The sequence below is a fragment of the Toxorhynchites rutilus genome, chromosome 2, assembly GCF_029784135.1.
Source record: "Toxorhynchites rutilus septentrionalis strain SRP chromosome 2, ASM2978413v1, whole genome shotgun sequence".
In the NCBI taxonomy this organism is placed as follows: Eukaryota; Metazoa; Arthropoda; class Insecta; order Diptera; family Culicidae; genus Toxorhynchites; species Toxorhynchites rutilus.
In genome coordinates, this window is record NC_073745.1 from 114,956,893 (window position 1) to 114,973,143 (window position 16,251).

The 16,251-nt window shown below is 39.6% G+C and overlaps 1 protein-coding gene across 1 annotated transcript in view; it reads right to left on the bottom strand.

Annotated features, from left to right (window-relative positions):
- LOC129767345 (bifunctional peptidase and arginyl-hydroxylase JMJD5) overlaps positions 1–16,251 on the bottom strand; it is a 66,181-nt gene extending 49,930 nt beyond the window's left edge. Inside the window, exons 1-3 of the mRNA XM_055768099.1 lie at positions 15,943–16,251; positions 15,721–15,886; positions 15,521–15,635 (exon numbers count right to left, since the gene is read on the bottom strand). Of these exons, the coding sequence (XP_055624074.1) occupies positions 15,521–15,635; positions 15,721–15,886; positions 15,943–16,233 (572 nt within the window). The 5' untranslated portion in view covers positions 16,234–16,251. The remainder of the gene's footprint in view (positions 1–15,520; positions 15,636–15,720; positions 15,887–15,942) is intronic.

Below are 16,251 nucleotides of genomic sequence, written 5' to 3' on the forward strand. Positions count from 1 at the left end.
ACAATTAATTTTTACTAAAAAATGTCAGTACATCTACCAAAACTCATCATTAAAATATCAGATTATTTTCAGACAAAATTCTCGTGCAAGATTTTTCATCCACCTGCGAATAACAAATTTCTCCGTTACATGGAATAAATGTTTGATACAGAAAATATGATAGAATGAAGACAGCCCAAAATCGGACAATTCCTTTCTCGAATTTTGCTCTTATCAACACATTTGGCGATCCATTTTTATTTATATAGATAGAAGACGATATAGGAATGCGTTTTAGCACATTAAAATCCACTTCCATTTTCAAACGAAGATAAATTTCAATACCGCAAACATCAAATGGACTAACAACGCTTGTAATTGTAGAACACATGAGAATTGAATTTTTCAAAATTTCCATATTTTCCTTCAGACTTTTCCGAAATTTTTCAATTGTCATGTTTGGTTGAAATGTGTGCATTATTTCTATGGGACCCCCTCTCCTTTCCAGAGGAGGAAGGGGTGTCATACCATCATAAAAACATTTCTCGTACACAAAAATCCTCACATCCCAAAATTGGCTCCATTTGCTTGATTAGTTCTCGAGTTATGCAGAAGTTTGTGTTTCATTTGTATGGCAGCCCCGTGCCCTTAGAGGTGTATCGAACCACCAAAGAAACGTTTCGTGTCGCCTAAAACCTCCACATGCTAAATATGGCTCAATTTGCTTGATTAGTTCTCGAGTTATGCAGAAATTTGTGTTTCATTTGTATGGGAACCCCCCCTTTAGAGAGGGGGAGAAGTGTCGAACTGCAATATAAACGTTTTTCGATCCCTAAAACTTCTATATGCTAAGTTTGATTCCATTTGTTTGATTAGTTCTCGAGTTTTTCAGCAACCTCCCCCCACCCTATTTAGAGAGGGAAAGGAATGCCAAACCACCATAGAATCATTTTCTGCGCCCTTTAACCTCCACATGCCAAAATTTTTTTGGTATACATTACTTAACAAACAAAAAATTTCGAAATTTTTCGAAATATTGTCAAAATGTGAAAAAAAAATGCGTTTTTGTCGCAAAGATCGAGACAAAAATATTCACCAACATTTTGTTATTCAAAATATCACAAAAATCCTACGTACGATGACAGGAAATTTAGTGGAGAAAAAATAATTTCATCGAAATAGGATGGACCGTTCCGGAGGTAGACCTTCTATCAGTTTTAAAACAAGGAAAAATGCGTTTTAAATTTTGGATACTTTTATTTCGTTTATTTTACACAGTATTTTCAGTATGCAATCCTTGGACCGCTAACTGTCCTTCAACGCTTAAAAGGTGATCTTCCTATCGCTTCCTATTTTGTTGCCAAATTGGACTTGCGGGCTTCTCCAGCTGCTTCTGAAATTCGCATCTCTGCTCGTTCGATTCGTTCCTTATCCGATTTTCCACAGAAATTGTTGCACTCCGGTCCACTAATTGGCTTGTAACTTCGGAACGGTGCATCGGCCAAACCTGGGACAAAAACTACAGTAAAGTAGAATCCCAGAGAACATTTTAAGTCAGAAATTTAATTTTCTATTTTTTCGAGTTTCCATAGGGAAGGGCGAGGCTAGTTTGTCATATTTGAATAAATTTGGCTATAACTTTGTAGTACGAAGTTTTGCGTTAGATTGTTATGTACCGCAATGAAGCTTACCTTTTACTCTTTCAATGAAAAATAATCAGAGAATCATTTATTTAACATTTTTCTTTTATTTTACGTTTTTATATTTCAGAATAAATTGACCAACTAACCCCACACACGGAGTAAGTTGGTCAATAATAGGCATGTTCTTTTTGAGCAAATAATAAACGTTTTTTTCCATTAGAAGTTTCCTTCATTATGAATTAATTAATTAAATCAAAACAAAAAAGTTAACAAATATCATGTAGTCAAGTAAAAAACCAAATTAATTAAAATTTCAAATTCTCATCGTTATTGGAAATTTGTCAGGCAATCTTTTCTAGCGATTTCATCTCTCTTCTACTTTGTGGTGCACCAGAGATGCCAGGTTTGAAGACAAGTCTTCATTTTGAAGACATTTGATTTTGTGAATACATTTTGAATGCATTAGGAAATATGTGAAGACATTGCTGTAAAGGGTGTGTCACATCAAATTGCATCACTGAAAAAACGCTGTAGAAATTTAATTTTTAGGAATTATATCTTCAGCTTTCGCTTATAATCAGATAAGAGTGTATAGATCACGTTGACCATGCTTCACTGTCAATTTTTCGTAAATTTGGAAAAATGTCGTCGAACGAAAAAGAGCGTCGTGAATTAATCCTGTGCACTCATTTCGAGAATCCGGAGTTGTCACATCGGGACATCGGTAAGATGCTGGGAATCGTCCAATCCAAGGTCAGCAGAGTACTAAAACGATACTTCCAGAACCTAACCATCGACCGGAAGGTGAAGAACGGCAAAAATGGATGCTCCGTCAGTGAAAAAGATCACAAGCGCGTAGTTAAGCAGTTTAGACGTGATCCAAGAAGTTCGGTCCGGGATGTCGCCAATAAGCTGAATTTGTCAAGTTCATTCGTCCAGCGGACCAAGCAGCGGGAGGGCCTGCGTACATACAAGGTTCAGAAGGCTCCTAACCGCGACGAAAGGCAAAACATGGTGGGAAAGACGCGAGCCCGGAAGCTGTACACCGAAATGCTGACGAAGCCGCATTGCCTGGTAATGGACGACGAAACCTACGTCAAAGCGGACTTTCGTCAGCTGCCGGGCCTGTTGTTCTTCTCCGCAGAGGACAAATTCAGCGTTCCGGAGGAGATTCGTAAGCAGAAACTATCCAAGTTCGCCAAAAAGTACATGGTGTGGCAAGCGATCTGCTCTTGCGGAAAGCGGAGTGCCCCCTTCGTGATGACCGGCACGGTAAACGGGCAGGTTTACCTTAAGGAGTGCCTACAGAAGCGCTTACTACCACTATTGAAGCAGCACGAGGGCCCGACCATCTTCTGGCCGGGTCTCGCTTCGTGCCACTATTCAAAGGACGTGTTGGAGTGGTACGAAGCCAACGGGGTCACCTTCGTGCCAAAGGAAATGAACCCGCCCAACGCGCCGGAGCTTCGCCCAATAGAGAAATATTGGGCGATTATGAAGCAGGCCCTCCGGAAGAACCCAAAAGTTGTCAAATCGGAGGCGGACTCCAAGAGAAAATGGATTTCTGTTCAAAAAAAACTACAACCTGATGTTGTACAGAACCTTATGGACGGGGTAAAGAGGAAGGTGCGAGCATACGGGCTTGGGCTCGAAGTATGAATAAAAAGAAAATGCCAAAAGTTGTTTAATAGTTTTTATTTTACTGTCTAAAATTTTCAAAAGGATCGGTCTACTGGGTGAATTTCTACAGCGTTTGTTCCGTGATGCAATTTGTTGTGACACACCCTTTATGATAGCGTACGTGGATTTTTTGAATATATTATTTCCCACACTGAAGCCTTTTTCGATAAGATATGAAGATGGAAAATCGAAAATATATTTATCAAAAATGTTTCACAATACTGTATTTCAATGTTGCGTTGCACCCAGGACTTCTGATAGCATTAGTTGAGCTTCTGCTTAAGCTCCTCATCTGTGCAGAAGGTAATGAACTTTTCTTGCATCGTCGACATTGGCTTCTTCCACGGTTGTGATATTGTAGGGATTTATGAGGAATTTGTTAATTTAGGATACCCTCAATCTTCTTAGTTAAATCCTCATGTAATACATCGCGAAAAAAGAAAACTAAGAAAATCGAACAGTTATAACTTTTTGGTAACAAGTTTCCTGGAGTTATTTAAAAAAATTAGTTACTTTTCTCTGTTACTCTGTTACTTTTCCATAAACAGCAGAAAAGTATGGTATTTTGTAAATTCTTTTCCAAGCATTTTGTAAATTCTTTTTCAATCACTCTACTTAAGTTCACTTTATTTAGCTATGTAATCACTTCGTAATCTCTCCAATGAAGCTTCACAATATGCACAAAACTGAACAGTACTAAGCATGCTTTCGCATGAATTACGTCTTTCATATCTGTGTCGATGTGTAAGTTGAAAACTTCAAAAACAAGAGGTTACGTCGGAGGTGCAAGGTTTTGAGCGGTTATAACTCTTTTCCGGCTGAACGAAGTGGTATGATAATCACTTCATTCGAAAGATAAAATGTCTACGAGTGATTTTTTTTTCAGAACTTGGGACCTAAGTGCAAGCTTGTTATACAGTAAAACATCAGGAGCATGTTCGAACTTAAATTTTATCATGACTTAAATCGAGTATATGTGTTAAATATAGCACAAATCGAAACGTGCCTGAATGACTTGTACGATAGAACACATTTTCTCACACGAACTTGATCACGCTTTTTGATTTGACGATTTTCTAATTTTCTATAAATTTATGGACTTATGTGGATGAGCCTTGTTGAGTTTTTGAAAAGTACAACAATAATATTAGGTTGAGGAAAAAGAAATCCATTATTTTCTCGGTAGATGGCTGTAGTGTTCGACATCTCGTATTCATCGATCAAACAATTTCTAGGTTATACTCGTTGTGATGTTTACATTTCACACTAAAGAAGATTCGGTACGTTTTACAGTTTTTCTTTGATAAAGGTGAAAATGCAAGCCAAGCCGCTGATATTGTAAATGGTGTTTACAGTACCAGTCTATAACAGCTAATTACATGTAATTTTGATTTTGTCGATTACATTCAGGTAATTTTGATGTTAAAGATGCACCTCGCACAGGCAGGCTTGTCGTCGAAATTGTCGATGAAATCTCACAAAAAATCGAAGTTGACCGGTATTATATAAATCGTAGCATCGCCAAGGAGCTGAAGAGCTGCTGCATTCACAAAGATGCTCAGTGTTTGGGTGCCACACCAATTAATATAAAAAAATACAATTGATTGAATTTCCATCTGCGAAGCCTTGGCCAAACGGAATAAAATCGACCAATTTCTTATACGAATAGTGACTGGTGATGAAAAATATTCACATACGAACGGTGGCCAAATCAGGACTAACGGTTAGGAAGGTTTTACTGTGTATTTGGTGGGACTTGAAGAGAATCATTTTTATACAAAATTTTTATCTCTACTAGCAACATCTGGACTGTTTGAAGCTAGCGATTGGCCAGAAAGCGGTGTTGTGTTCCTTCAGGACAACGCAAGGCAACACATGGCTATAATGACTCGCCAGAAACTCCGGGAGGTTGGTTGGGAAATAATAATGCATCCAGTCCTAACCTGGCACCAAGTGATTACAATCCTTTTCTCGCATTGCAAAACTTCCTGAGCCATAAGAAATTGGGATCAAGAGAAGATTGTGAAAATCGATCACTATAGTTTTTCGCCAATAAAAACCACGACTTCTATGAATGTCTCTCTCATACTTCGTTCCCTTTACCTTTAAAGTCGCAACAAAATATACAACAAACCGGTGCATATTTGACCCAAATCGGAGAGAGGGTGGAGAGGGACCGCAAAAAGAGTTTCTCCCAAGAAAATAACTCGAATCAACGCCGTTCACCGTTCGATTTCCTTTTGTTTCCCTGCTTTGCGATGGGACAGTTTGCTTCTTTTCATATACAGAAAAAAAAATCGCGCAAAAACCGCACAGGAACAGAAAACCGCACAAAAAAAACCACGCAAAAACAGGTTTTTATGTATTCAACATGCAACGTCGAACCACACTAAACTGTACCAAAACTTACCAAAAAACCTGACGCTCGCTCAGCATAGTGGAATGACTCGATGTGCTCGTGTTTGATCCATAATTTTGGAAATCAAATCGTAGGGCAAGTAATTAATATAATACTGTTATGGTTCTAACCTTCCATTTGTTAATGTACTTCAACGTAATATCGTAGAAAAATTTCACAGTTTCGAAAGAAATTCGCCTCATGTATTTCAGCTTACCAAATCAGAAAACATCTAACCTATTTTTTTAAATAGTTTCATACTTAATAACTATTTTTACTGCGAACTCATCGAATTTGTAATTCGCTAAGAATTGTTTTATATATTACTAGCTGACCCGGCAAACTTCGTCCCGCCCGAAATTTATTTTTTGATATCACATTCACGTTTTCTTACTAAGCTCATGTTCATGGGTCCAAGCGCAGAACTGTTCATTGATCGATCTGCTAATATACCGTTAAAATTACCTTTTACTATAATATTCCTAGTACTTCCACCAACACTCGTCATTATTATATAAAATTATTTTCAGACACTATTCTCGTTCAAGATGTTTCAACCACTTGCCAATTTCGTTTTTTTCCGTTATGTGGAATAAATGTTTGATACAGAAACTATGATAGAATAAAGACAGCCCTAAATCGGACAATTTCTTTATCGAGTTATGCTCTTATCAACACATTCGGCGATCCATTTCCATTTATATAGATAGAAGAAGATATAGGAGTGCGTTCTATCACATTAAAATTCATTTCCACTTTCGAACAATGATAATTTTCGATAGCGCAAACATCAAATGGATTAACAACGCTTGGCACTATGTAATTGTAGAACATATGCGAATTGAATTTTCCGAATTTTCTCATTTCCTTCAGAGTTTTCTGAAAATTTTCAATTATCATGTTTGGATGAATTATTCGTATTATTTTTATGGGACTCCTCCCTTTCAGAGAGGGGAAAGGATTGTAAAACCACCATAGAAACAATTATTGCCCCAAACATGCCAAATTTGTTTCCGCCAAAGTTTTTGCCCACTGCGAACAACATCACATCATCGCAGAAGAGCAGAAAGGATGCATGAAAAATACTCATGGGTGCAAAGACCAGGCCATCATCGACGCAGCCATAGTAGGCCAGGCGGTATATAACCAGCGGAACCTAAGCATGGCCTATATCGACTACAGGAAGGCTTATTACTCCATACCTCACTCGTTTCTCGTCCGGGAGATCTATGAATTTGATCCCGTCGTCGTTAGGTTCCTGCAACGTGCGATGAGGCAGTGAAGCTCGTCTCTGCACCTTAGTCTACGCTGATTCACGTCAGCGTCTAATTGTAGCTATCCGGGTTGTCGAAGATATAAGCAGGGACATCTGCATGGAGTTCGGCCTCGACAAGTGCCGCTGTGTCCATCTGTTGAAAGGACAACTCACTGAATCCGGAGGCTACGAGGTCTATGACGGCGAGTTTGTACAAGACATGGTTCGTGGCGAATCTTACAAATACCTTGGATTCCGACAGCTCACCGGGATTCGGTACTCCGACATCAAGACGGAGCTGCGAGGCAAGTTCTTGAGTCGAGTGAATTGTGTCCTGAGGACTTTCCTCAACGAGAGGAGAATGAGGAAAGCATTCAGAGAGGCCGGAATGCACCATCCTCAATCTGCACTGGAGAGAGTATCACTACCACGCAAAGAAGGGCGACTTGGAATAGTCGACATATCTGCACTGTGTGTTGCCCAGGTACGACAACTACGCGAGTACTTCGTAGAAAGCGCCAACCAAAACGCGCATTTCAGGCTGTACTGGGATCGCACTGTTCTGACCGACCTCTCGATCCACAACAACCGCCCAGATATAATGATTTACGACAAGAGCGACCGGAAAGTCACAATCATTGATGTCGCTATTCCACTGAACCAAAATCCGAAGAAGACCCACGGTCGCAAAATTCGTAAGTACCGCCCATTGGCCGTGGAACTCAAAGAATTGTGGGGGCTAAGAGAGGTCCCAATAATTGTTCCAGTCGTTCTCTCTGGAACAGGAATTGTCCCGAAGACTCTTCTGGAAGCGCTTAAGGTGTTGAATATGGAGAAGGAATTGGCCGGCATTCAAAAGTCGGTCATCCTTAGCACCTGCGCGATTGTCCGGCAATTCATAGGTCAGGACTAAAACAGCACGAGCATGCGGATTCGTGCATTCCGCAGAACCTAGTCCTCCTTTGGCATTCAGAAGCCCAGGGGCAGGCGAATATTCTGGCTAGGTTCGCCTAGTTAAGAAGTGAGATAAGTCTGCCAAGAAAAACAGGAAATGGGTTATATCTGTGGTATAACCGCAAGGGTGACGTAGGACTATCGTTGACTTAGTGATCATTTGTTTTTAGTTGCATCTGAATCAATTCTGAATGAATGAAAAAATGAATATTTGGGGGATTTCGAAAACGAGAGCGTTGAAGGCACAATATTCAGCAAAACAAGCAATCTCACGAAAGTTGTATAATACATAATACATTGCATGAATTGTGATATGATTTGTATTCCATTTCCAATAGACAAAATATCTGTTGCATCAAATCAGTCTACATAATTTTTGCGCTCGCTCATCCTTTCTCACAACACCCATTTCTCGTTTGAGAAATTGTTGAGTAAACATCAGCGCGTAGAGCGGGAATTCCTTCTTAAGATTCATTGCACCTCTAATAAATTGCCGAAAGACGTGGTCTTACGTTGATTGCACTTGATTGAAAAATCACAAAACCAAATGTATTTGATCGCAGTGTTCTATGGTTAGAAAACATTAAAATAAACACTTTCGCTTGAATGTTTTTTTTAATTCCCAGGGGAACTGGCAGATTATTTTTCAACAACGGTAACATCTTCCGGAATCTTCTCGACACTGGATGGCAACCAAACGAAAATAGTTCCGCACGTGTATGTGTGTGTGGCGGCTGCTCCGATGTATCCGATGTTTTTCGATGCTGATACTCTCTTGGTCGGCTTCTCTTCTGCTCCTGATGGATCGGCTTTCCTGTGCTCCCTCACAGTTCCAAACAAACTGAATGCGTTTCAGGTCAGGTATCGCTTAAGTATGCTTTTTGTCCGTGAATGAATCGAGAGATGGTGTGGTTTACGATGGCAATTTGGAAGGCAAACTAGAGGCGAATGAACTCTCTGAATTTGAAACTTTCAGCGACTGAGCAATAATCGATTGAAAACTATATGATTTTCGCGATGCGAAACATTTTCCATATCCTACATATCCTACTGACGGGGAAGAATAATCTTCAGAAGATTTCCTGCTAATTGCACTTGACGATAACGATAACATCTTTCCAGATTCTCCTCGATACTCGAAGCCCACCAGTGGTTAATGCTAACTCGATAACCACCTGTTCATTGCACTTGATTGAAAAATCACGAAACCAAATGTATTTGGTCGCATGGTTATATGGATAGAAAACATTAAAATAAACTCTTTCGCATGAATGTATTTCTCAATTCCAAGGGGAACTGGTAGATTATTTTTCAGAAACGATGACATCTTTCCGAAATCTTCTCGATGCTGGATGGCAACCAAACGAAAATAGTTCCGCGCGTGTATGTGTGTGGTGGCTGCTCCGACGTCTCAAGCGGAACCGTTTGTGGCATCACTCTCCTCCTGATGGATTCCCTTCTGGCCTAAGGTGCACAAACAGGCTCTTGGTGACACCGTTCATCAGCACTTTCATGATAAACGAAGTCAGCTTCACCACAACAGCCACAACATGCACCAATCGCTGTTCAATTATAGCTGAGTGGATTTCCGAGCGGCGCTCGCTTATATACCGATTGGTGATTTCAATAGCCTGTTTTGAAAGCAATTGTTAGGCTATTGAAACAAGTTTTTAGATGAAAAAGTAACAAGTATATAACGCGTAGACATTTTATCTTTCGAATGATGTGTTTATCATACCATTTCGTTTGGTTGTTTAGGAGCTATTAACGCTCAAAATCTCGGTCACCGACGTAACGCTTTCGTTTTCAAAACTTTGATTTTACACCCCGGTATAGAAATGAAAGACGTAGTCCTACGTCAAAACTCCTTTTAAAAAAAGGAATTTTATATACGAATATCTTTTCGCTTTCCAATCTTAACTTCGATGCTGCGTATACTGCTTTGAACAGCGGGCTTCCTCCCGCTTGACGTTGATGTTGCTACTGCTCGGATTAGCGAAACTCCTTCCGCTATCGTCGATATCGCTATCACTCTGATTAGCGAAGTTTCCTCCACTGCCGTGGATGTTGCTGATGCTTGAATCAGCGGAGCTCTTCCGCTTAAACCGGTCGTTGTCGCTGCTCCCTGCCAGCACTTCGCGCTCTTCAGCACGTGGTTTGCTGGCACCTTCTCGCTGCATCGTGAGGTCTGGAACGGCTCTAGCTGTATCCGGTGTGTCGGGAATTTGCAACTAAAGAAATGATACATACATATCACTTCACGTGGAACATTAGCACACATTCCCCCCATGATTACAACAAGCATAGATTACCTGAGATTTTACCACGCTTCGCACGATAATACTCCTATTCTTTCTACCTTTTGAGCCACTACTTTTTAATCTATTAGGAAAAATAAATTTGATTTTTAAGAAAATAAAACCTAAAACTGGCTTGCTCGGAATAACCGCAACTCACCAACCTAAGCTAGCACACCGAGGCTCTTGGCGAACTCCGCCGGTCCAGCCTCTTCCACGATCCAGGACAAAGTGACCGATTAGAATTCCTAAATCCTCAGATCAGCCCAGGCACGAGATCAATTAGTACATAATATTTCTAAAGACGATTATTGCGTGCAACAATTACCTCAATCATTAAGGCCATCCACCTTTAATCCCATGTGCCTGATTTTACCGGTCCAATCCATACTTGGAGACAAAGCACCTGCTCTTTTGCAGAGTTTCAAACCTATAACAGGAACAGCTCTTTCACTCCCCTTTTAGGTGAGAATACAGCTCAACGTTTCCCCAAAAGACATGTTCCCAAAAGAAAAAGAAGAAAATGCTGAGTACCGCGTCGCTAGAATGGAATATTTTTTTGTCATCCCAGCAGCAGTTCCGAAGCTTTGCGGAATTAAGGGACCGGCATATCTGAATTTGTGTACCATGCTACAGTACAACAGGGCATTATTACAAACATTTTTGACGTAGGACTACGTCTAACCGGAAGATATAGGGGGTGAAATGGAAATCTAGGCACTGAACAAGTAGGAAAAAATGCAAGATTTGGAACGCTTATAACTCGAGCATTTCTCAATAGATCGCAAAGGTTTTTGCATCAATTGATAGGAAATATATCTACGCATCTATCATAACGAATAACATCTCATTTTTCTTGAGATAAATAATTGAATAATTGTGAAATATCAAGCATTGTCAAAATGCACTATGTGCCCATTTTTGATTGGTCCATTTTGTGCTCCTCAAATCGTACCGACCAAAACGGGCAACCAGAGCAGCAGCAAAATAGAATGAAGCACGATTGGAAAGGAAAAAGAAAAAAATGAACGAAACATTGGTCGCAGTCTCACACATGCGTAATTCTCGAGCCAGCCAGTCAGCTTAAAAATCCCCGCTCCGCTGCCGTAACGATCATTCTTTGTGTGGACACCGACTGGACAACATCGTTGCTGGACGAGCTGGACGGCGAGGGATCGAGTGCCTTTCTCAAGGCAAGAGGGAGTTTAAAAAAAAGTTTAAAGTCTCTATAATACAAGACCTTCCTTCCTTCCTTCCGTAACGATCATTCTCATTCAAACCGTACACCACATCAGTTCGCATCACAACACATCAACAAACCAACCTAAGCAGCCATGTCTGGACATGGTAAAGGAGGAAAAGTGAAGGGAAAGGCAAAATCCCGCTCGAACCGTGTTGATCTGGAGTTCCCCGCAAGGGTAGCTAGGCCGAGCGCGTTAGTACCAGTGCACCAGTCCACCTAGCCGGCGTTATATAGTTTCGGCCGCCGAAGTGATTGAGTTAGCTGGCAAAGCTGCTCGCGACGATAAGAAAACCCGCATTCGGAACAGAACACATTCGGTTCGGTGGACATCAAGACAACAGGCAGTTGCAGCGAGTGGCGAGTGGCAAACGCAATCGCAAAACGGCATCAGGTACCAGAAGAAAAAAGTTTGTTCTTTATACAAACTGCTTTGGTGGCAAATCCAGAACAAGGTGGCATCGAGGGCGTTCGAAATGGTTTTTTTCAAAACCACGAGTACTAAGTTTTCTAAATTGGAACCATTCCATAAAACAAGGTGCTTTTCAGGGCCATTAAACCTTCCAAAAAAGAGTGTAGGAAATACAGTTCAATGCTTTCTAAAACAATATCCAAAATAATAATAAAACACAAATTGATTTTTTCATAATTTGTTTGCCAGGATATGATGAGTATGTGAATTTGGAAGTTGTTCTGAGCTTATTGATTTTCACCAATTCTTAAATTGCTTCTAGATTGAAAGTACAGTAATTTACACTTATCTCGACATTTAGTTGGACATTTTTGTAAACATAGAGTTCGGGGTCCAAATTATGACACCACATTGAAAGTCGACACTGTACCACTGTCATCGCAAATGTTCAATTACAGGTTAAAATTACCTCCAATCCGATACTGAGTGGTGATAATGCGACGTGCCATTGAATGTAATTTACTGTAAAATATGTCACAAGCTGGATGGGAAGAAATTTTCCAACTGTGAAAGCTGTGGCGAGTGGCAAATGCAATCGCTAAACAGAAATGTTTAGCCGAACAAGATGGGGATATCGAGTGACAACAAAACAATAAACTCTTTAGATTGAAGATAATTTTGTGATCCTTAAAAGGACCCTTTTTAGCCTGCATGTGAATCCAACGAGCGAACAAATCGTAATGAATGTATTTTTTTGCCATCGCTCCCTTTTAACGCACATTCGTTCGTCTCGTTGGACTCGCCCCTCTGGCTGAGTCTGCCGATTTGTCTCTATCCTGTGAGTGTGTACCGCAAGAGTATAAAACACGCGGACCCCAAAAAAATATCTTATTTTCTTTCAAACCGTAAACCCGTGTGGTTGTACGGCATCGCCATCGTGGACGTAACAAAGGAGGACAAGTTAAGGGAGAGGCAAAGTCTCACTCGAACCGTGCAGATCTCCAGTTCCCTGTTGGTCGTATTCACTGATTGCTCCGCAAGGGTAACTAGGCCGAACGGATTGGTGCCGGAGCACCAGTATACCTAACAGCGATTATAGAGTTTCGGCCGACGGAGTGCTCGAGTTGGCTTGCAAAGCTGCTCACGACAATCAGAAAACCCGCATCAAGAACAGAGCAGCTTCGGTTCGGCGCTCATCAAAGCAACAATTAGTTTCAGTGAGTGGCAAAGTGTTTCTCCGGCACGTCGCATTAAATGTAATTTACTGAACAACATGTCACAAGCTGGATGGGATGAAATTTTCCAACTGTGAAAGCTGTGGCGAGTGGCAAACGCAATAGCTGAACAGGAAGGTTTAACCGAACAAGATGGGAATATCGAGTGATAACAAAAACACAACACCAAAGGTTCTTTTCAGAACCATCAACATATTCATAAAGAGTAAATAGTAAACTAATCCATTTTTCAGGTAGATAGGTAGGTATTCACGTAGGAGAAGAAAATAAAACAATATATTTAAAATATATATTTAACAAAAGCTGTCCCCTTTGTATAGTCCTACGTCACTCCAGTTATGTCCCCGACATTACCCACCCGTCTTTTTTTGTACACTAAATACGGTACAGATTGATAAAAAACAGGACAATCCAAAATGGTCGAAAAAATTGTACTGTCCCGCTCAAAACGGTACGTTTGGTCAGCCTAGCTTTGAGACACCCATAAACCATGTCCGAATGAGCTGAAATTTTGCACAGCTTTTTTTGGGGGTCCAATAAACAAAATGTACGTGGTCGGTTTTTGAAATTTGAAACGATCATTTTCGCGGCCACCCCAATGTTCAGTAGAACCCCGATTATCCGCGGAATAGTCTGGCAAATTCACATCGGATAAAGAAAATCGCGAATAACACAAAATGAAGTACAAACGCAAAAAAAAGATATCTCAGCGTATTTTAATAATACAGCAATCATTCAACTATCCATCTGTTAGGTCGTGTATACCAGAGGACAGATAATGTGAAAGCAATGAACAAAACAAAAGATCAAGATCCTACCACTCACTGACAAATTTCAAAAAATTCTATAAAATTACCATAGAACTTACCTCAGCAGATAATCGGGGTTTTACTGTATATGCTAGGCTCGAGCGAACATACACATTGAGAGTAATTAAGGGTTTCGTGTTTGGGAACATGCGAACATAAATATTGAGGAAACAGCCTAGGGCTATTCCTAGAAATCTAAAGTATTTATATAAACGGGCGCAACCGCTTGCGTAGTAAAAATGCATTAATTTTATGCATGAAATTAAAAGCTCCATTTAGCACAATTTGAATACAAAAAGTATTGTAAAAATTAGGAAAAATGACGAAATTCTTTTGGTGCTTTACTGTAAAGTTTCGATAAATAAAGAGATAATTCCAAATACTTACCCTTTGTCTGTTGCTCAAAATTTATTTGCCAAATTGACAGTTACAAAATATTTCGTTCATTGGATTTAGAAGGTGCTTATACACAATTCTAATTGTCGGAAAAATCCTGACAATTTATGATGATAAATACAATAAAAGGGTTGTTCATTTATACAGCGTCTAGTGCATCCATTTTGAATCAGGCAATGGATCAAGTTTTTAAGGGGACTAGAAAATGTATTTTGCGATTTGGATGACATTTGGATGACTGATTATGGAAATTGTAAGGCAAAATTGTTGAAGGTTTTGGACAATCTGAGTCGAACATTGAAATAAATGAGGATAAATGTATTTTTTTTTTATGAAAGAGTTGAAATATTTGGGTCACATAATTGGTGAGGATAAGCTTTCAACGATCCAGAATGTTAGAGAATCAACATATGTTACTGAACTGAATTCATTTTTGGGGTTGATAAATTATTACAACAAGTTCATACCGAAGCTGTATTATTTGTACAATCTTTTCAGAAAGGATGTTAAATTCAATTGGGACACTCATTGTAGAGATGCCCTCAATTTGGCAAAGAATTCATCAATAGCAACAAATTCTCTAGAATATGATGACCCCAATGAACCAATTATTATGATATCAGACGCATCTGGATATGGGCTAGGTGGTGTTATTGCACATTCGATAGACGACAAGGAAAATCCAATTTATTTCACATCTTTTTACTTAAATGATTCTCAACGAAAATATCCTATTCTTTAAGTTTTGGCTTTGGTGTCGACCATAAAAAATCCACAAATATCTATACGGTCAAAAGTACACAGTTTATATAGATCACAGACCTTTGGTAGGAATTTTTGGAAAAGCGGGTGAAGATACCATAGTGGTGACACATTTACAACGATATAGTATGGAATTATCAATATATGATTTCGAAATACGATATAGAGGATATAATGAAATGGGGAAAGCGGATTTCTGTTCGCGATTTCTAAAATTTAAAGAACCGGTTCCAAACTAGACTAACTAAAAATTTTCGAACAGATACTTGAAAGTGTACTTAGCAGTCGATGCATTGAAATTAAAAAGATTTTGTCAGGTCAAAAAAAAACCCGGTCTCATTAGAAAGAAAAAGACATATGAATGAATGGTATCAATTGAACGCATTTTATGAATTTGTGAATTTCGTGCAAGTGTAGCGAAAGCGAGTGCTAACACGTAACTTTAAAAAAGGCAACATACCCAAAATATTCTAACGTTGGCCGATGGAGACATGGGATTTCACACGTGACATCTTGTGTGTCGTCGCTATCAATTTTGATACGCTTCAACGGAGGTTCATTTTGGTTCTCTAACTCTAAATGGAAGATAATCGATATTCGTTAGAATGTCTACAAAACATTTGCACTCAATATTTCCTTAAATATGATTCTATCACTCACGTTTTGCGCTTGAGAGTACTGAAGCCACTTCAGTAAGTAGATCCTTGTCCATACCTTTGCAATCGAAGAAAACTTTCGCACCCAACATTATACCTATATCCGCAATGTAAATTGCATTCTTAATCGATTCAGAACTCTCTCTGGCACAGAGCAAGGAATACAGAATCTAGAATTATCGATAAATAGAATTCCCCAAACCATAAATTTTTCATAAATGCTCACTCGGAAATAACTTAGGATAGTGAACACTTCACGTTCCTCCACCGGAACTGCGTGCCATTCGCCGGTGTGCAGATTTCCATATACCAAATCATAAAGTACTCCTATGCGTATAAGATGTTCGTTTACGTTTTGAGATTGTGCCAGCTGATTGAAATCGTTCATGTTCTCAGCAATTGCATCAGCCACTATCCTCATAACATCATGATATAATTTCCTAACTTTTATTGCATGATTTGTTTGGAAAACACGTAAATCGGGATACAAACCGGCAAGCCTATGCACCACATCCATATTAATTCGCTATCTCAC